The following is a 21,512-nucleotide window of genomic DNA, read 5'->3' as shown; positions in this document are numbered from 1 at the left end:
AGGGCAGGGGGATGGAGGGGATACAGGGGGCAGTAGGTGATACAGGGCACAAGACTGGTTGAACTTCTATTGTATGATGATGACATGGTTACATTCTTACACAAACAGGCATTTTCTGGGACCATGTGATCTGTAACATGAAGAGTGAATACTGACTGAACACAACATCTGCCCAGGGAGGATCAGTTTCTTCAGAGGTTCTACGTTGCAGAGAAACCACCATATAGAAAAGGTGTATTTGGAACAGAATGGAGAGGAATGTTCCCAGAGTGACGAGAAATGGGTGGCGTGTCATGATGACACGCCCCCATTTCCAGTGACCACGCCCCTAATGACACGTGTATATATATATATATATATATATATGTATAAATATATGTCTGTATATAAATATATATATATAGAAATATATGGAGAAAGGCGGCACTCAGAGTCTTTTCAATCAAAAAGTGAACCCTATTTCAGGGTGATTTATTGGGACCTCAGGACAACATCAATTGTAACGGGGGCGTGCCATAATACCACGCCCCCATTTGGGCCGCGCGCGCCTTCGGCATGCAGATGTCCCGACCGCTGAATCACCAGTGTTGGGAGGTATGATCCTAATAGTGAATACTTATGTCCCAGGTGCTGGTAGCTAGGTCATGCTCCTGTGGGTGGGTGCTTCTCACATGTTAAACACACCCCAAAGAGGTGCAGCCCTGTCCCTAAAATGCTGTGGCCACACCCTGTCCAGGGGGGGCCCTGGGAAGTTGCTGTATCGGGGCCCAGGATTTCTCTTGGCAGCCCTGGTGACAGTGGGTATTATGGGCCAGGCCCTGCTCTAATTGGACACCTACAGGCTCTGCGTCACACTGACTGCAGTGTGATGTAATGATGCCTCCAAAGCCTGCTGAGAGTAGCAAAAGAAGATGAAGGCAAGATGCTAGGCCTTTTCCAGCAAATTAATCTGTAGTGTGACTGGTTGCAGGGTGGGAAGGCGATCACTGTAGCAACTCTGGTAGTTGCATCATCAGGAAGGGAGGGGCTGTCCTTCTTCGGCCAGACCGCCCACTATCCTCCCTCCTCCAGCCAGATCGCCCACTACTCTCCTCTGGCCAGACCGCAGCGATGTTCTCCTTCTTCGTTAGGGCCCACAGCCGGCTATGACGTACTGTAATGAGCAAGTCTGACTCATCACAGTACTGCTGATAATGCAGCCAGCTACGGATGGCAGGCCCCTTCACTGCCATGGGCCTCGGTGCACTGTACCAGCTGCACCGCTGGTAGTTCTGCCCCTGGTTTAAGCACAATAAGGGCCTTGGTGCATTGCCGTTTAAAACTTCTGTCCTGCCAGAAGTCACCTGCTCTGCTGCAGTAATCTAATAGTTTTCTGCCAGTTTTTGCCAGTCATTCTTGGATTTCTACTTCTCCCTGCTTGTAGTAGTCCAAGCATGCACTCTGTCTTTGTCAGTTCTGCATCTGCTTGGTAAGCTACTTTTTTCTGGACCTGGATTCTCTCCTGCTCCCACCCCAGCCCATTTCTTGTGCTGCCTAGTTTCCACATTGACTCTTTGTATCTGAATTTAGTCCTGGAGGCATTCTCTGCAGGAGTCGTGTTGTAATCTATACAAGCATACAGTGACACGGTCCTCCCTTGGTTTTCCTCCTATCTCTCTAACCATTCCTTTTCAATCACAACCCCCTCCTCCTCCTTGTCCTTTCTCCCGCTCCCATTAGGAGGTGCCTCAAGGCTCAGTTCTAGGCCGCCTACTTTTTTCACTTTACACATCATTACATGGAGAACTTAGAAGCTCTTTTGGTCTTCAATACCATCTTTATGCTAAAAACACCCAACTCTATCTGTCCTTCCATGTACTCTTCCCTACCATACTCTTACGCAATTGCCTATCCCCAATCTCCTCTTGGATGTACCAACATTTTTTTCAGACTGTCCAAGAATGAGCTTATTGTCTTCATCCTTCTTGTGCCTTTTCCCCTCTCCATCTCACCCTCACTGTCGACAACACCACCATCTCGTCTGTCATTAAGTCTGAGGTCTGGGCGACACCCTTGATTCAGAGCTCTCATTCACTCATCACATTCAGTAACATTGTGTCAGTTCCATCTCTGGAATATCGCCACATTTCGACCCTTCCTCTCCCTTGATGCCACAAAAACATTTGTCCATTCCCTCAATATCTTTTGATTTGACTACTGCAACCTACTTCTTGTTGGTTCCCCCTCAGCCACCTTTCTTCTCTCCAAACTCTCCTTAACGCTGCAGCTAGACTGATCTTTCTATCATGCTGCTCTGCCTCCCCTCTTTGCCAATACCTCCACTGGCTCCCTATACTCTACAGCATCCATTCAAAACTTTTCATCTAACTTTCCAGGCTGTGAGTCTTTTCTCCCTCCTACATCTCCATACTCATTTTTCATCTAACTTTCAAGACTGCAAGTCTTTTCTCCCTCCTACATCTCCATACTCATTTCCCTTTACACTCCCTTTTGTCCTTCCTGATCAGCCGGTGACAGCCGCCTTTCCTCCTCCCTGATTACCACCTCTCACTCCAGCTTCCAAGACTTCTCCCATGCTACCAACTATCTATAGGATGCTCTCCCTCATTCTATTAGGCTCTTCCCTAATATCCATTGCTTCAAGTGTGCCCTCAAAACTCACTTATTCACTCTTGCTTACCAGATCTCTGCCTAATTTGGCCTTCCCTCCCTCTGTGCTGACTATTATGTCTCACCAGTACTGTCACTCCCTCCCTTTCCCTTTTAGAATGTAAGCTTTGGTGAGCTAGGCCCTCCTAACATTTCTACCCTCTCCTCTTTTCCAGTATCTCACACAGCTGATTTGGGTCATTATTATTATTTATTATTCCCACATTTGTTAAGTGTCATTATTATTCCCACATTTGCAACTACTGTATGTGGTTGTGTTTTTACTGTTTTTGTTTTAATATATCAGTTTTTGCTCTCGACTGTTACTATGTATTTCTGTTAATAATGTGGTACGTTGTAACTAAATGCTAATAATAAGAGACAAAGCTGAAGTGAATGCCTAGTGGGGCATATGCAGCAGCTCTATCCCTTGTACTGAATGTTGTGGCTGCAGCACTAGTAACATTGCATTGAATTATCCTGCTATTGTGGTCAGTATTCAAGCCACAGACAAGGCCGGGGGTGGGGGGTGGTTTTAAGCAACTGTAAAGTAATCCCCACTTCCCTGCATATACTCTTTCCTGGTGAATGCCTTTATTTCTTGTTCCCTCAGTACTGTCTTGCCATAGCTCATTTATACCATGACACTGTGTTGTGTCTATTCAAAGAGTCTTACCTAGTACCACCTATTTTACTAACACTTGGATAGATGTACTATGTTTTGGTAAGAGATAAAGTGGAGAGAGATATAGTAACAACCAATCAGCACCTAACAGCCATTTTTCAAACACAATCTGTAATGTGACAGGAGCTGATTGTTTGGTACTTTATCTCTCTCCACTTTATCTCTTACCAAGGCATAGTACATCTATCCCACTGTCACTGACATTATATACATACATCCTCTAGTGTACATTGCATGTCTCATACCTCTCTTTCATCACCTCCTATTGCCCATTCCGCCTCACTATGATATTCAAATGTGTTCTTACACATCTTTGCAGTTGTCACACCAAACAGCCCTCTCAGTGCGCTAGGTCCCTTGAGACTTTGTTAGCACCGGGCATTTTTTTTGTGCCTTTTTTTTATGAAAATGCATCTAAATCACAATGTATATCTGTGTGCGACTGATTGTACATCCCAAAATACCAACGTTCGATGTATAATAACTCAAATTCTTTACTATTTATGATTTGAGTCTACAGGACTAGAAGGATTAGGAAGAAGATCCTAAATAGTAAAGAATTTGATTTATTATACATTGAACATCCCAAGATACCAACGTTCTATCAACTTCCAAAGCTTCATAAGAATCCCACCCATCCCACTGGATGCCCAATTGTCTCAGGAATCGGCTTCCTTTCCTCAAACCTACCAAAATATGTAGACTAATTTCTACAAGATTTGGTTCAGCAACAAAAAAGTTATTTAAAGGACACACTCAACTTTCTTCAAAACCTTGAAAATATTAAATGGAAGGAAAGTTACACTCTGATGTTCATTCATTTTAAACATGTATATCCCATGACATTGGATATGAAGCGACCAGATTTTTTTTGTCAGAACAAACAACATTACCAACTTTATTATGAGTTGTATCAAATATATCTTAAACCGAAATTACTTCTGGAATCAAGGGACAATCTATAATCAGGTCAAAGGAACCGTGATGGGTTCACCCTTCGCTCCTAGCTATGCGAACCATTTCATGGATAGGTGGCAGGAGGAACAGATTCAGCAATATAACCCATATAAACAGAATATCATTTTTTGGAAACGGTATATTGACAACTTGTTTTTCATATGGGACAGACCAGAAAATACTCTGATGGATTTCTTCAATTACCTGGAGATTAATAATTTTGGTTTAGAATTTACGTCCACCTCAAATAAAGAAATGGTGATTTACTTGGACTTTCATCCTCGACAATACCATCAATACAAGAACACACACAAAAGAAGTAAGTGGGAATAATACACTCTCAAGATTTAGTAATCACCATAAGAATTGGATCCAGAACATTCCGGGAGGTCAATTCAGACGGCTTAAAAGAAATTGCACTCAACATGAAACATATCTACAACAAAGTGAAAAAATGTAACATTTCTACAAAAAGCCTATGATGATATAAAACTACGGGAAGAAATAGAAAAAATAGTTCTACATGATAGAACCAAAATGATTCAATACAAACAGAGACGCAAACAAGATGATTTCAACATAGCTTTTGTGACACAATACAGTCAACATTACATACTAGAATCAATATTGAAAAAAAACATTGGTATGTTTTACAGTTAGACAAACAGTTGAAAACTTTACTTCAAGAAAAACCAAAAATTATTTACAAGAGAGCACAAAATTTAAAACAGGAACTAGTTAGAAGCTAATGTATATCCAAGTGAAAGAAGTAGAACACACAGACAGAGAAGAAAGGTAACTTCTATTGCCTAAACTGCCTGCCTTGCAAAATAACAAAGAAAACATCTACACAGCCTACCATAAAGTTTCAATAAAACGTAACAAAGAAAAAATACAAAATAAAAGACAAAATCTCTTTTGATACAGGAGGACTTATATCTATTACAGTGTCCATGTGGATATCAATACATAGGACACTCAAAGAGGAAATTAAAAACTAGGGTCGTAAAGCACATTTGTAATATTAAAAAAGGCCTACAAACTAATAGTGTCTCGAAACATTTTTCAAATTTTCACGATAAAAATCCCACTGAATTAAAATACACCGGGATCCAAAAATTTACTAAAAATTGGAGAGGAGACCTTTCACAAGAATTAAAAAAGAAGGAAACTCAATGGATTTATTTTATGCAAACTTTACAACCTACAGGATTAAATGTTGATATAGAATTATAAGTAATTTTTATTAATATATACATACATACACATTTAATATAATTATTTTCATATCATATAAATATATTTTTTTATATGTAGAAGCACAATACCATCAATCAGTATGGTACCATGTTCAACCACATGGTTACCACCTTAAATAAATGGACTTGGATTAACTTCTGTATTAACTGACTTCCATTTTTTAATAAATCAATAAAGTTTTACTCATAAAAAGGAGAATTCATGATTGAGATGCTATCCTTGACAAAGAGTGGTAAGCCAGAAATGCGTTGGAAGTGTATGCACCACAAGACTGAAGCCGGGAGTGACGTCATCTTCGGGCGGAAGATCGAGACAGACACCATGGGAACCAGCAGGCAAAAGCTGAACGGAACAGCAAAGGTAAGCAGAAATAGGGACAGCTAGTCAGTTCATACCTACTGCCACCTAAGCACAGCGGACACAGCCGGTTTACATCGGAAACCCCATTCTCTTTAATGGACTTCTTTCAATACACTCGAAAGAGTTATATAAACATATTATAAATAACAACGTTTTTTTTCCTCACAGATATTGCGCTCACACATTTTAACACATTTACAAGCGCTCTATATTTTGAATTCTATTCCTCCCCCTAATGTTAAGTCACAGCTCCTATTTCCTACTCTCTCAGTTACACCATCACAGACCCTTATACAGACCCTTGTGGCTGTTACTAGCTATGCCTGCCCTGCCCTCTCTTACTACTGCTAGCTACAGTCAACACATCTAAGCCCTGCCACTTACCTGTGCAACTTACCCCCTGTCACTTAATCTACATTTAATCTACTCATGTCATCATACTACCCCCTTGTTAGTTTTCATGACCCTCTGGTAGTCATTGGCACTGTGTTAGCATTTTTCAATGCTACAACAACACAAGTGAAGACATTTGACATGTTATTGTTACTAGCATGCAGAGGTCCTTGTACGGCTTCTACAGCACATTGTGATCTGTAGAGGACTGCACAAGATGCAATGCCCCTATCGCTAGTAATTATGTGACTGGGTATGGTGACGTTACAAATAGTGGGTTCCATTTTCAGACCAATTTCTTTATTTTCACTGCACAATTGTCCCTAACCATCATTCCCAGTGCTGCCTGGTGCACATATTTTTTAGGAAATGCCACTGTCCTTTCCACAGTTTCTCTGGTCATCATTTGCTGTTGTACATCTGGTTTTATACCCTAAATCTGCAATCACAGACTTCAGGCAATGTGTAATAGCCAGCCAATGTTTGCTTAATGTATACTGTTCTACTTCTTTTTGGAAAGGCCTAGCAGATGTAACTTGGCATGCAGACACAAGTACTTTTCTTGTAGAGAGGCCTAAGTCATCCGTTTTGTGTTTTGATTTTGTAGTTTTGTTGGTTCAGCCTCTAAAAATATGCTCTAACTATGATGTAAGCTCATTTACATCCTAAATTGTAATTTTCACTAGATATTAGTTTTATTAAGGACTCCACTCACAATGCAGTCCTGCCATCACTATTCGCGGCAGCTCAACCATCCTAATATATCAGTTTTTTATATAGTTTCTTTTGTCACCATGGTAATGGTATGCACAGCCCTAACCACACCTCTCTGCTGGATCCCAGGTGTCGTCGCTTACTGATGATGTCACCAGGACTCCAGTGTGTGTGGCAGGGGCGGGAACTTGAATCTCACTGGGTGGATACACAGGTATTTATGTCTCTTTTTGTTCTTTGTACTGCATGTCTTGATAAAAGAGCCAACGCTCTGAAACGTTGACTATATATCCTGGCTGCGCCTGTTATTTATGAGAAGTGCTGTTGAGACCCTGAGTGCCATCCTTTCACTATACAGTATGTATATATATATATATATATATATATATATATAGGCAAACGCAGGGGGGGTTCCGTCTGCCTGGAAACCGCCGTCCCCAGCACACACCATAGCCACAATAGGAATAGTAATATAATACAATGCTACTAGTGCTGCAAGATCTTCTCAGTATCACAAATGAAATGATTAGCAACACCTGTGGATCTTTTAATGTGTCAGCCAGTAATAAATACACCTGTGCACCAAGTAGGAGATGTGGAAAACATGCACTGTTAGGGGTGCACTGCTATAGACCATCAATAGGGTTAATTATTAATACTGTATAATAATAGACTACCCAGTACATAAGGAGACCAATAGGTACATATATGTCCAGGGCAGTGCTAGGTTCTTCTGCTGCTACCCCAGACTCTCGGACTTGCACCAATGCTCTGGAATGGTGCCCACATCTGAAAAAAATATTCTGCTCAGACAGGATGGACCTACTGCCGTATATAATGGCTTACTGTGATCGCTGGTCCTGTATATGCTGGAATTATGCAACACAATATACTTTGTATGGTGCACTTTAAAGCTGGATAAGTGCTAATTATACCATCTTCATGGACTGGCCACACTCGCTCTAAAATCAAGCATTTGGAAACCCCCCTCTAGAAATCCTGCATTTGCCACTGATATACATATATATTCCCCTTGATGAAGACCTGATCGGATGAAACGCGTTGAGGCTGCAATTTCTTGCCACATGAACTATTTTTAATTTCCAGTTCAGATTAGGATATACTTTTTAATAATTTATTCCTATTTATCTTGTCTTTTGCAATGTTGATACTACTGTTAGTGGACACTTGTTACACTTTTAAATTATACATATAAATGTTTAAAACACGCCAGTCACCATTTATCAATTTCACTATTTGCACTCAAATCTTTATTGCATACTGCCAATGCTATATTCTTATAGATTTAAACTGACACCCATATTATTGGGGACTGGGGACTGCGGTTTTATCACAGGATATTCACAGATAATCAATTTGGGTATTTGCTTTACTGGTGCTGTTCCATACACATTCCCATATATATATCAACCACCTTGCCAGCCAGTGGGCCAATCAAAATTTAGGCGGAGCTTTGTGGGTCATATTGGGGTTAACAGTCGATGGCCATCCCTAATGGCTAGTATACGTTTAATGTGAATTGTATTTACGACTCTTTTCCTGTAACAAAATGAAATTCGTTTTGCAGGAATATAGTCAAATAAAATGAATTCCATGTACAAATAAAAACAAAGTTGTCAATTACTAAAAGGAAGGGTTTGCCTCTCTGTCACAAAGAGAAAAGAAGAGATTACCGGTGCATACTGCTCACCTTACCACCAATGTTTCCTGTACAGCTATGTTCCGTTCACACAGTGTCTGGCAGTGAAATGGTGGTTAGAGGGGTGTAAGGGGCAAGTGGCAATGGAGAACCAGCAAAGCCTTTCTTGCTTCAGCCTTCCATGCTTTACTGAGTCCCTGCTGGATTGAAGCGGGTTGAAGCAAAGACTGCTTCTGGGCATGCACATTAGTCAGCAACCTGTCATCACAGCAGAGGATGCTGCAGAGGATCAACACAGTGCTGAACCTCACTAGAAAGGTTAGTCATTTAAATACCGGCATATTAATAATTATCACAGTGAGATGCAGTTATAATAGAAATATGCCATTGGCAATTAGAATAATTATTAAATAGAGCCCTAAGAGTTATAAAATGAAAATATCTGTCCCCACAACAATATTATTGTGAACCTGATGCAGAAGGACAGTGGTGTCAAATGCTCCTACGTATATGAAACCATACTTGCCGACTTTTAAAAATCCTCCTCCAGGAGACCCCAAAAGGGGCAATCATCTCCAATGGATGGGGGCACAGCATCATGGCTCCACCTTCTTGCTGTTCAAAGCAGTGATTCAGGCATTTTACAGTGGAGGCATTGCCATGATCGCATCATCAAACCGCCAGGCTGCCCACCTCACTCGGGAAGTGAGCGGCACGAGGAAGACTGGCTCACTCTTTTGGGGTTTGGGAGAGCCCCTTGAAAATTCAGGACTCCCCCAGACATTATAGAAGAGTTGGCAAGTACATATGAAACAAAGCTCACACATTCTAATTGTCTGCATTTATCATGTGCAACAGCTTTCATAAATGCACCAATTGTAAGCTGTAGCTGTATAAGTACTATTGCAATTGACAAGCGCTACCATACGTATAAAAAACATTAAAGTAATAAAATAACATTCAGCTGTGAAACAATTTCAAAATACACTGCTGTCATATTTCTCTTGTTATTTTCCTGGCATTCTTAATTCATTTTTATCTTTATCAAAAACTGTTTCCTTTTTCATGTTTACCTCAGCAGCATTTTCTGTCACTGATATTCCAGAGTCTTTCATTACAATTTCTGGTTCTCCTGGAGCCTCTAAACAGAGAAAAAGAGCAGAATGTGACATGAACTGTATTGATAACCTCCTGTAGTTTACATAACATACATATTTACACAAATAAATTATTTATTAACAATTATTTATGTAGCACACAAATATTATGCAGCATTTTACAGAGAAAAGATTCCAGTCATTCCCATCAGTACTTGTCCCAGTAGAGCTTATAACCTATATCCCCTATCACATGGACACACATACATTTTAGGGTTAATTTTATTCAGAAGCTAATTAGTCTAAAAGTATGGTTTTGTACTGTGGGAGGAAACCGGAGTTCCTGAAGGAAAGCCAAGCAAACACAGGGAAATAATACAAACTCCACCTGTCTAGGGCCTTGGATAGGAATTGAACTCATGACCTCAATGATATGAGACAATAATGCTAACAACTATGCCAAAATGTAATATTGCATCCATAAAAGTAATACAGAACAAGAAGCGTTGAGGAAATGTCACCCTTCCTACCAGTATATGTGGTGGAGAAGGTATGACCTATGAGCTACCCTAGGGTGTGGCCGGCATGTGGAGCAAGTGGAGCTGGCATACTGTGGCCAAAGTGAACAGAAATGTCTTTGGATGAATTCTTAATCTGTGGCTTTGGTTTGGTTGCTGTTTTCTCTGCCCATAGATTTCTCTAACTCATTCTTCTGTGTACAGATGTGTCCTTTTTACTGTGGCTTCAGGTATACCAAATAGCCCATCTTGACGAGCCAGGTCCCATGCAACTTGGCTGCGCCCAGCTGCTTATTTGCATAAATAAAAAATCTGGGAGTGACAGAACTGAATTACTAGCATACACTGACCACTGGGGAGGGGGACATTTGTTCATCTGCGTGCGACTGAGTCTGTATCTGTGTAAAATGAGCTCAGAAGAGAGTAGCAGCGTTTTTTTCTCAGGCCATTCCATTGTGCTGTATCTGCCACTTTGTATGTGTGTAAAACCAATTCCTGTGCAGTAATGTCACAGTCTAGCGTCTCTAGTACACTGTGAGTGGCTTCTTGCTGTGTCTGCGATGCAACTAAGAAGAAAAATGTAAAGAAAATACAGTACGCTACTCCTTTCAAAGAATCTCAGTCGTGCTGTATAGTGTAAAGATGCCCGGTGTATGAGGACAAATCTCTATTGTCTACATTTCCCTTGTTACTGTATCTGTACATATGCCATGTGTGCATCTTAGACTTCGTTGACATGGACTACCCTGAGACATGTTTAATATGGAAAAGATACTGCTGTAGGCAGAAGAACCCGCAGGGTTTTCTGCAGTTCTCTTTTGTACAAAAAACAAGTGTTTACCTTGGAACTAAAATGCTCACAATAAGACCACTAATAAATAAAAAAACAAATGCTTTACTTCCCAATAGTTCCAATTGTGTTTCTTGATCTCCAGTCGAAACAGAATATGAGAAAATCCCAATAGTGTATATAACATCCCAGAGCACATAAATTTGCACAATATGATTTATAGTCCATGGATTATCCAACGTGTGAAGTTTTCCAATACTATGTCGATAAGAAAGAATCACCAACACCTACAAATGGAACCATTGGGAGGTTTGATATTGATTTTTATGTATTTATTAGATATCTTATTATAATATTATAAATTGTATATTGTGAACATTTTAGTATTAGGGTATAGTAAGTATTTAGGAGCAAAAATATTTATAAATCGCGCTGGCAAAAATAGATAAAGTTAAAAGTAAATAATTATTTAATGATAGATTGGAACAGATATTATATTAGGTAAAACATCTATTGAGATAAAAAACACGCATTACATGAAATAAATACATCATTTAGCACAATATAATTGAACATAGGTAAGAAAAATAAAAAATCAAGAGTAAAGCTCACAAAAAATAAATAGAAGAATAAATAAATTAAGAAAAATTAAATGATAGTCAAATAGTGCTATAACCACATAGTTGATGAAATCCAAAATAGGTAGAGTCCGGGAAATGTGGGTGTCTATATCTAGACGCCCGGCATTTCACCCATGCCGGGATAAGACAGTCGGGAAGCCGGCTGCCGGTATTTAGGCAGTCGGCTTCCCGATTGCCTCCCCTCCCAGTTAAGCATTAGAATGGGAACTGTGGTGTCACAGTGACAAGTCTTTTTTGAAACGTGTTGGAAGCTCCTATTTCTTACCTCATGAACTATTTTTCATTTCCAATTCAGATAAGCATATACTTTTTAATTATTTATTCCTATTTATCTTGTCTATTGCAATGTTGATACTACTGTTAGTGGACACTTGTCGCACTTTTAAATGATACATATGTTTTAAACATGCCAGTCACTATTTATCAATTTCACAATTTTTCACTTTAATCTTTATTGCATACAACCAATGCAACCAAAGGATTTCTATTTCTCCTCTTTAAGTACAATGCAGTCCCCATATCCATGAATAGAGCTCCTGAAGTGTGAAGAGGGAACCATCTTGATCCCTCCGTCTCCTTTGGCTCTCACAATGTGCAAGTGTGACCTAAGGTCATACATGTGCAGTAACACTGCTGTGACACAACCCAATAGTGTCAACTTTTGCTGCTTGTATTAGGGGTGCAAGTAAAGGTTTTAAAAGTTTTTCATATTTGCTGGGCCAGCAGCTAATTACAAGCATTGCCCCAGCAGAGGAGCAATTATTATTATTATCCTTTATTTTTATGGCACCACAAGGGTTTCACAGTGCCTTACTAATAAGCAAAACAAAAAAACAAATCACTTACAGTACAAAACAATGCAGGACAAGGACATGGTTTATAAACATTGCTGCATCCGCGATCATAACACTCAAACAAGCAGCAGGACGGTAGCAACCAAGGGTTAGGCGCCATTGTAGGGAGTATGTGAGGAAAAGGATAAGCACATGAGGTAAGAGGGCCCTGCTAATGAGAGCTTATATTCTAAAGGGGACAGAGAGGGGTGACACAGAAGCGATACACAGTGAGGAAGCAGTGGATTAGGATGAGAACTGGATGGCTTTGATGAAGTGGGTTTTGAAAGTCCATTTGAAGTTTAGTAGAGAGATGGAGAGTCTGATAGGGAGAGGGAGAGAATTCCAGAGTTAGGGCAAAATCTTGGTGGCGTGAGTGAGAGGAAGTAATCAGTTTGCAGAAGAGACAGAATGCATTTGTGGAGTTAAGTGGGTGAGTGGGAGTGTGACGGGAGATATAGTAAAGTCAGAAATGTAAATAGGAGAGGATTGGGTGAGGGCTTTGTAAGTGAGTGCGAGCAGCTTGAATTGGGTTCTGAAGGGGAAGGTAAGCCAGTGCAGGGCTTGCAGCAGAGGGGAGGCAGACGTAATACATTTGGAGAGGAAGATGAGCTGAGCAGGAGCATTGAGGACCGATTGTAGCGGAGAGAGGTGGGAGTAAAAGAGACCTGATAGGAGGAGGTTACAGTAGTCCAATCTCAAATCTCAAGATGACCAGTGAGTGGATGGAGATCTTAGTTGCCTCAAGGGTGAGAAATGGAAATGGCAGGATTGCGAAAGGTAGTAAATGTGTGGTTTTAAGGAGAGGGAGGAGTCAAGGTTAACTCTAAGACAGCACACTTAGGGGCTAGAGGAGATGGTTCTGTTGCCAATAGATAATACAATTGAGGGAGGGGGGGAGGGAGGGAAAGAAGGTGATCAGTTCAGACTTAGACTTGTTCAATTTAAGATAGCACTGGGACATCCAGGAAGAAATAGCAGATAGACAGTTGGAGATATGAGAGAGAAGAGAGGGGGAGGGATCAGGGGAGAAGAGGTAGATATGAGTGTCATCAACATAGAGATGATATTGGAGGCCATAAGAGCTGATGAGCTCACATAGAAAGGAACATAAAGGGAGAATAGGTCCCAGAACAGAACCTTGGGGGACAACTACTATTAGTGGAAGTGGGTGGGAAGTGGAGACATGAGAGGAGACGGAGAAAGAGAGTAGCCTGAAAGGTAGGAGGACAGCAATGAGAGGGCAGTACCACGCAGACTGAGGGAGTGTAGGACTTGCAGGAGGAGAGGGTGGTCCACAGTGTCAAAAGCAACAAAGAAGTCAAGAAGAATGAGCAGAAGAGTAGTAGCTCTTGGATTTGACAGCAAGGAGGTCATTGCTGACTTTCATGAGGGCAGTTTCGGTGGAGTGGAAATGACAGAAGCCAGACTAAAATGGGTCAATCAGGGAGTAGGAGCAAAGAAAGTCGGTAAGGTGGTTGTAGACAATCTGCTCAAGGAGTGTGGAGGCAAATGGGAGGATAGAGATGGGTCCATAGTTGGAGATCAAGGGAGGCGAGGGCATGCTTGAATGCTGAAGGGACAGTGCCTGATGTGAGGGGGAGATTGAAGAAATAGGCAAGATTGGAACAGACAACAAGAGAGATTTAGTGGAGGAGGTGGGAGGGGACAGTATCAAGGGGGGAGGACCAGATTATGGCCATGACTTAATCTACAGATACAGGGAAGAAAGATGTCAGAGTTGGTAAGATGGATAGGGAGATGTGATCTAGGTAAGGAGAGGTGGGGTGCTGAGGTTCTATTGATGTTGATGTTCTTACGTATGGAGTCAATTTTAGAAGATAAATGGGTGGCAAAGCCAAGGGCAAAGAGTGAGGAAGGGGGCAAAGGAGGGAGTTGAAAGTGTTGAAGAGACGATGAGGACTGGGAGGAGATAAGGTTCTTGAAATATGACTTTAGGGGGAGATAGGTCAGTACTGTAGGTTGAGAACATAAATTAAATGGAGGAAATCTGCATAGGAGCTCAGTTTCCTCCACAGACCACTGTTACTCAGTGGTTCGTGAGCACTTTTGCAGGTAACTGGTACATTTCGAGCGAGGTGTGAATCTGCGAGGTTGAGTGGTGAATGCTGGAACAACAGAGTCAAAAGCAGAAGTAAAGGAGATATTGTAAAGGGAAATGGCTATTTCAGGGCAGGAGAGAGAAAGATAATAGGGGAGAAAATTGAGTGATGCAGGGTGTTAAAGATATGGTGTCAGTAGTCTTAGTAGTGGCAGTCTTGGGGTGCAGTGGTGGAGGGGTGAGGGACAAGTTAAAAGAGAAAAGGTGATGGTCAGGGAGAGGGAATGGTGAATCGTTATGATCAAAGATATCACAGTGGTGACTGAAGACCAGATCAAGTGAGTGTCCACTCATATGGGAAGGGGATGAGGTCCATTAAGAGAGACCAAGTGATGATGTGAGGGTGAAGAGTATAGAGGCGGAGGAATTTTTGGGGATACCGATAAATTGTTGATTAACAATGTTTTTCTTGTGAATCACAGCAAGATGAGCTAAAAAGTTCTGCAGACTAAATAAACTCCTAAAACACAGAAGAAAAATCTTTCACCTATTCAAAGCTTAGATTTGGGGGATACCTGGAATACTGTAGCTGTAATTTAAGACATTATTAATACCACCGCTCTTAAATACTACATGGGACCCATGCTCTATCTGGCTTTCGTTTTCAATTTGGTGGTTTTGTTTATTTTATCCTTACATTTAAATGAACCTTACTATGTTTATATACAGTTTATGACTTGAGATACTTTGAATATTTCTTACTAATAGATTGTATCTATTTTATATACTATAAGGCTATAGCTATGTTCTTTATTTGCATAGTCAAAAAAAGGAAAAAAAATATTGTTCATTTTATTAATCAATGCTTCAAGTTAATTAAATTCTATCAAGTTAATTAAATTCTATTTGTGCTCACTTCAAATTTTGGGATAAATAGAGACAATTGAAAATTATGGAACTTTTACCCCATATTTATATTTTCCTGTCAAATATGAGATAGAAAAATAGAAATGTACTTACAGGCATGAATATATATGTACAAATGTATTCACTGTCAATGATCATATTCAGATTACATCTAATCTATCTTCACACATATAAACAAAATAATTTATGCTTTGTAGCTCATACTTAGTACTCACTGTAAACTCTCAGTTCTATAATGCTTTCCTTAATGTTACCATCCTGATCCTCAACATGACAGATGAACAGTTTCTCATCCTGAACTTGAACATCATTAATCACCAATGTAGAATTGTTTTCCAAACTGATACGGCTTTTCAGTTCAGATTCTTCCCTGAATTCTCCTTTGGATCCAGTAGTATAAATCTTGTGATGATGCCCTTTATTGTCCTATGATTAGGAAATAGTAACCATTAACTCCATTATAAGTCATCAAAAATCCAGCCTCTCACATTGAATGAGAAAACATAAGTCAAATACCATGCTTCAAGATCAAATGGATTGTACACCCAATTGTTTTTTTTACTCATTCAGCTTTTCTTAGTAAAGGAAATAGCTACAAGTTACTTTTTACAAAGAGCTTTATTTCTCTACTGAGTTAAAACATAGGGCCGTGGATTGCAATTGCTAATACGCACCCAATCGTCCGATTGTTGTGTACTGCACATGCGTATGCATTGCAGAGCATGTGCGTGAACCGGCCACTGCGAATGACTGCGATCGCAGTTACTACGCAGAGTGATTGACAGGAAGTACCGTTTGTGGGAGGTGACGGGGGTGGTCGGGAAACGCAGCCATGCCAGTGCGTTCGAACGCCGTTGCAGGGGCGTGCATAAATTATCCTCTGCAATGCCATACACAGCCTGAGGACTCATAGCCTGCACTGAGGTTAGCAATTTCTGAGTAAGGTCTGACCTTGTGCAAGTGTACGTGAAGCTGCGATGGTACTCAATTGTACCGATGGTTTTGCAGTCCTTTTAAACATTATGGATGTGTGTACTGTAAAGTGGGCGCCCTTATGATGTGCTGCGGTGGCACAGCGATCACAATGGATTAGCATACAATCGCAGTTGAACTGCTTGAGTAAACGCTATTGCAATCGCAGTTGCTATCCTTACTGAATCAGGCGCATAATTTCTAAGCAGAGCCGGCCCTTGGCATAAGCATTCTAGGCAAATGCCTAAGGCATCTGGAATACCTTAGGGGCATTCCACGGCTGGGGCATAGTGACAGGCGTGGCAACTACAGGCAACCACAATCAGAGCTGAGCTCCTATTGCGCAGCGGTCAAAATGAGCTTCTCCGCATGTGCAAAAGCTCAATCTGGCTATAAGTAAAACGGCCGAGGGCGCAGCATGCCCAGCCACAGCCACTTCTCCAGTGGACCTTTGCAGAGTAAGTCGTGAGTCACACCTCAAGGCTCCGCCTCCATCAGCCGCCCAGCACCCACCAAATCCAGCAGGGACGGTCCAGGAGCTGAAAACACAAGCAGGAGCAACCGCAACTGCCTCCCTGGCCCTGAGAGAGGGAGTCTTTCTAACTAATTAAGTCAGCTGAGCTCTCACCTGGGAAAAGGGTGCTGCTGGATGACTGAGAGGTGCTACCGGGGTGCTAACTGTGCTGAGAAAAAGGTGCATAGGCCAGCCTGGCCAGGATTGCTGACTGTGTTGGATGACTGAGAGATGCTGGGTGGGACTGTGTTGGGAAAGGGGTGCTTAATTAATGAGGCCAGGGGTGCTTTGCTGAACGAGGGGTGCTGACTGTGCTGTCAAAGGGGTGCATTATTAATGAGGCCAAGGGTGCTGTGCTGGATGGGGGGTGCTGTGCATAGTGAGGTCAGGGGTGCTGTGCTGGATGAGGGGTGCATAATGAGGCCAGGGGTGCTGTGCTGTTCTCCCTCTCTGTCCCCCTGTGTGCTCTATCCTCCCTCACTGTCCCCCTGTGTGCGCTGTCCTCCCTCACTGTCCCCCTGTGTGCGCTGTCCTCCCTCCCTGTCCCCCTGTGTGCGCTGTCCTCCCTCCCTGTCCCCCTGGGTGCGCTGTCCTCCCTCCCTGTCCCCCTGTGTGTGCTGTCCTCCCTCACTGTCCCCCTGTGTGCGCTGTCCTCCCTCACTGTCCCCCTGTGTGCGCTGTTCTCCCTCACTGTCCCCCTGTGTGCGCTGTCCTCCCTCACTGTCCCCCTGTGTGCACTGTCCTCCCTCCATGTCCCCATGTGTATACTGTCCTCCCTCTCTGTCCCAATGTGCCCTGTCCTTCCTCTCTGCCCCACTGTGTGCGCTGTCCTCCCACCCTGTCCCCCTGTGTGTGCTGTCCTCCCTCCCTGTCCCCCTGTGTGTGCTGTCCTCCCTCCCTGTCCTCCTGTGTGTGCTGTCCTCCCTCCCTGTCCCCCTGTGTGTGCTGTCCTCCCTCACTGTCCCCCTGTGTGCCCTGTCCTCCCTCCCTGTCCCCCTGTGTGCCCTGTCCTCCCTCTCTTCCCCACTGTGTGCGCTGTCCTCCCACCCTGTCCCCCTGTGTGCGCTGTCCTCCCTCTCTGTCCCCCTGTGTGCGCTGTCCTCCCTCACTGTCCCCCTGTGTGTGCTGTCCTCCCTCCCTGTCCCCCTGTGTGTGCTGTCCTCCCACCCTGTCCCCCTGTGTGCCCTGTCCTCCCATCCTGTCCCCCTGTGTGCCCTGTCCTCCCACCCTGTCCCTGTGTGCTCTGTCCTCCCACCCTGTCCCCCTGTGTGTGCTGTCCTCCCTCACTGTCCCCCTGTGTGTGCTGTCCTCCCTCCCTGTCCCCCTGTGTGTGCTGTCCTCCCTCACTGTCCCCCTGTGTGCCCTGTCCTCCCTCCCTGTCCCCCTGTGTGCCCTGTCCTCCCTCTCTTCCCCACTGTGTGCGCTGTCCTCCCACCCTGTCCCCCTGTGTGCGCTGTCCTCCCTCTCTGTCCCCCTGTGTGCGCTGTCCTCCCTCACTGTCCCCCTGTGTGTGCTGTCCTCCCTCCCTGTCCCCCTGTGTGTGCTGTCCTCCCACCCTGTCCCCCTGTGTGCCCTGTCCTCCCATCCTGTCCCCCTGTGTGCCCTGTCCTCCCACCCTGTCCCTGTGTGCTCTGTCCTCCCACCCTGTCCCCCTGTGTGTGCTGTCCTCCCTCACTGTCCCCCTGTGTGTGCTGTCCTCCCTCCCTGTCCCCCTGTGTGTGCTGTCCTCCCTCCCTGTCCCCCTGTGTGCGCTGTCCTCCTACCCTGTCCCCCTGTGTGCGCTGTCCTCCCATCCTGTCTCCCTGTGTGCGCTGTCCTCCCACCCTGTCCCTGTGTGCTCTGTCAGCCCTCCCTGTCCCCCTGTGTGCACTGTCCTCCCACCCTGTCCCCCTGTGTGCACTGTCCTCCCACCCTGTCCCCCTGGGTGTGCTGTCCTCCCTCCCTGTCACCCTGTGCCCTGTCCTCCCACCCTGTCCCCCTGGGTGTGCTGTCCTCCCACCCTGTCCCCCTGGGTGTGCTGTCCTCCCTTCCTGTCCCCATGTGCCCTGTCCTCCCACCCTGTCCCCCTGGGTGTGCTGTCCTCCCACCCTGTCCCCCTGGGAGTGCTGTCCTCCCTCACTGCCTCCCTTTGTGTGCTGTCCTCCTTCACTGTCCCCATGTCCCTCACCTCCTCTGTGTAAAACACTACCTCTGTGTGTTTTTCCCCACCTCTGTGTACCCCTCCACCCCTGTGTGCCTCACCAGGAAAAATGCAGGGTTAAAAAGGGGTAAAGTTTATGAGTGGTGCAGGGGGTAAGTAAGGGAAGGAGAAGCAGGGGTGACATGACCCCATTTTGAGTGGCAACGCCCTCGTGACGATCAGCTTTGGGAATAGGGTAAGATATAACAGGTAACTCTGCATCTTGGTAAAACCCTGCTGCACTGCAGGTGGGGCAGATTTAAAATGTGCAGAGAGATTTAGATATGGGAGGAGTGTGTCCAAACTCAATTCTAAATTGAAGTGTAAAAATAAAGCTGTGCAGTATTTGGGGATGCAGTTAGCAGACCGGCGCACGGGATGCTGCCGGTCTGAATCCCAACGCTGGAAGTCCGACATGGGACTTAAGATAGGCGTCGAAATACCGACGTCTATCTTAATCCCGACGCCAGAACACAGACAGACGCCATCCCGAACCAGGTAAGTTTGGGGCATCTTAGCTGTTAGCAGGCGGGGGAGAGGGTTATGTTTAGGTAGCATAGTGGGGTTAGTGTTAGGTTTTTTTGGGGGGGAGGCTAGGGTTAGGCATCCCTAGGGGGGGTTAGGCTTAGGCATCACTGGGGGGGGGTTAGGGTTAGGCACTATTGGGGGGGGTAGGTTTAGGCACTAACGGGGAGGGTTAGGCTACAAGAAGGTAGAGTTAGTTATAGTTATTCTGACAGGAGGCATCCCGACAGCCGGCATTACATACCAATTCCTAGTATTTGTGGGCTACATGCAAATGCAGGCAGTATTTACCCCACATGCCATGCATTGCAACATAGTTTGTCCAGGTACAAAGGGCCTGATTTACTACGGATCGCAATTCTGCTTAAACGCACGCACTGCAGTTGCTAATATCAGCGGGGCTATATAAATGTTTGCATTCACATTGTGAACGCAGCTAGAAATAAGGACACCCACTTCCACTCACATGCGTATGCTAGGGCAACACACCGAAACAATCGGTAACATTGAGTAACATCGGACCCATATTCACACTTGCACAAGCCCTGATCTTACTCAGAAATTGCTAACAGCCACGCACGCTATCAGAGCTACAACTGTTTTTGGCCACGCCAATTTAAGTACGCCCGTGCAACGGCATTGAAAAGCACTGCCACGCCTGCGTTCGCCCAACCACCCTCTTGTCACCACCCACAAGCGGCACTTTCTGTCAATCACAGCTGCTCTGGGTCTGAGTAGCCTCTGCAAACGCAGTTCTCATCGCAATTGCTAGTTCGCGCACATGCCCTGCGATGCATATGCATGCGCAGAACGCAACAGTCGACCGATTGCGTGTGTATTAGCAACTGCATTCCTTGCTGAATCAGGCCCCGAGTTACTTGCTATATCTTACTCTATACCCAAAGCCGAATCAGGCCCTGAATCATTATTTTTCCTATGTTACCTAATTGATCATGATTTCTCAGGTTCCAGATTTCCATCTTTTTTAAAGCTGCTATTTTATATTAAAGCTGCCTCTCCAGTTAATATTAACTGAGCAAATCCTTCCTCTTAATGGAGTTGAGGGAGCTGCAGATAGTGGGCCTGATTCAGACCCTGTCGCAAGCACTGAGAACTCGCAACCGGGTCGATGGTGGCCCACAGCGCATGCGCACGACAGAGCCGGCTCCGTCGTGCGCATGCACGAGACCTGGCTAGCGACGGGCAATCCGTCGCTCTGGGTCTCGCACCAAAGGGGTGTGCTGTCGATGTTGGGTGACAGCTCGCCCCATTTGGTGGGCAGGGCCAGGGGGGGTGGCTGCCCAAATGGAGGCGTTCCCAAGGGAACGCTTGCCGTTTGGGGGCGGCCCCAATGACATCACTCGTGATGTCAGTGGAGAGCTTCCGGTCTGTTAGAGCCGAAAGCTCTCTGGGGCTTGCGATGAACGAGACCCTACCACAAGGGTCTCGTCTTGACCATCGCGACCATCATCATGGCCACTCGCTATAGCTGTGGGTGGTCACCCACAGCTATGCGAGCGGCCAGGAGGCTGCTCCTAACAAAAAAACAGCGCCCGCCCTGATTCAGAGCGAGCGCTCGCTTTTTGCGAGCGCCTCTGAATCAGGCCCAGTGTTCCTGAGCACTCCTTGGTTCTGTAATCCAGCACCACAGTTGGCATACAGTGTATGGAGGTGTTATCATTGAGACCAATAATAAGATGAAAGCACAGAGTTTACAGATTACTATGGGTCCTCCTGTTCACATGCATCTCAGTGGTCAGTTTAAAATGGTAAACT

At 44.3% G+C, this 21,512-nt stretch overlaps 1 protein-coding gene across 1 annotated transcript in view; it reads right to left on the bottom strand.

Annotated features, from left to right (window-relative positions):
* Window positions 1-21,512, bottom strand: part of MCAM (melanoma cell adhesion molecule) — a 279,907-nt gene that overhangs the window by 135,981 nt on the left and 122,414 nt on the right. Inside the window, exons 3-4 of the mRNA XM_088443798.1 lie at window positions 15,762-15,972; window positions 9,752-9,819 (exon numbers count right to left, since the gene is read on the bottom strand). Coding sequence (XP_088299924.1) covers window positions 9,752-9,819; window positions 15,762-15,972 — 279 coding nt within the window. The remainder of the gene's footprint in view (window positions 1-9,751; window positions 9,820-15,761; window positions 15,973-21,512) is intronic.

Source organism: Taudactylus pleione, unplaced genomic scaffold (genome assembly GCF_031769625.1).
Source record: "Taudactylus pleione unplaced genomic scaffold, aTauple2 ptg000334l, whole genome shotgun sequence".
Taxonomy (NCBI): domain Eukaryota; kingdom Metazoa; phylum Chordata; class Amphibia; order Anura; family Myobatrachidae; genus Taudactylus; species Taudactylus pleione.
The sequence above is the reverse complement of the archived record's forward strand: the minus strand, read 5'-3'. Positions and strand labels throughout refer to the sequence as shown.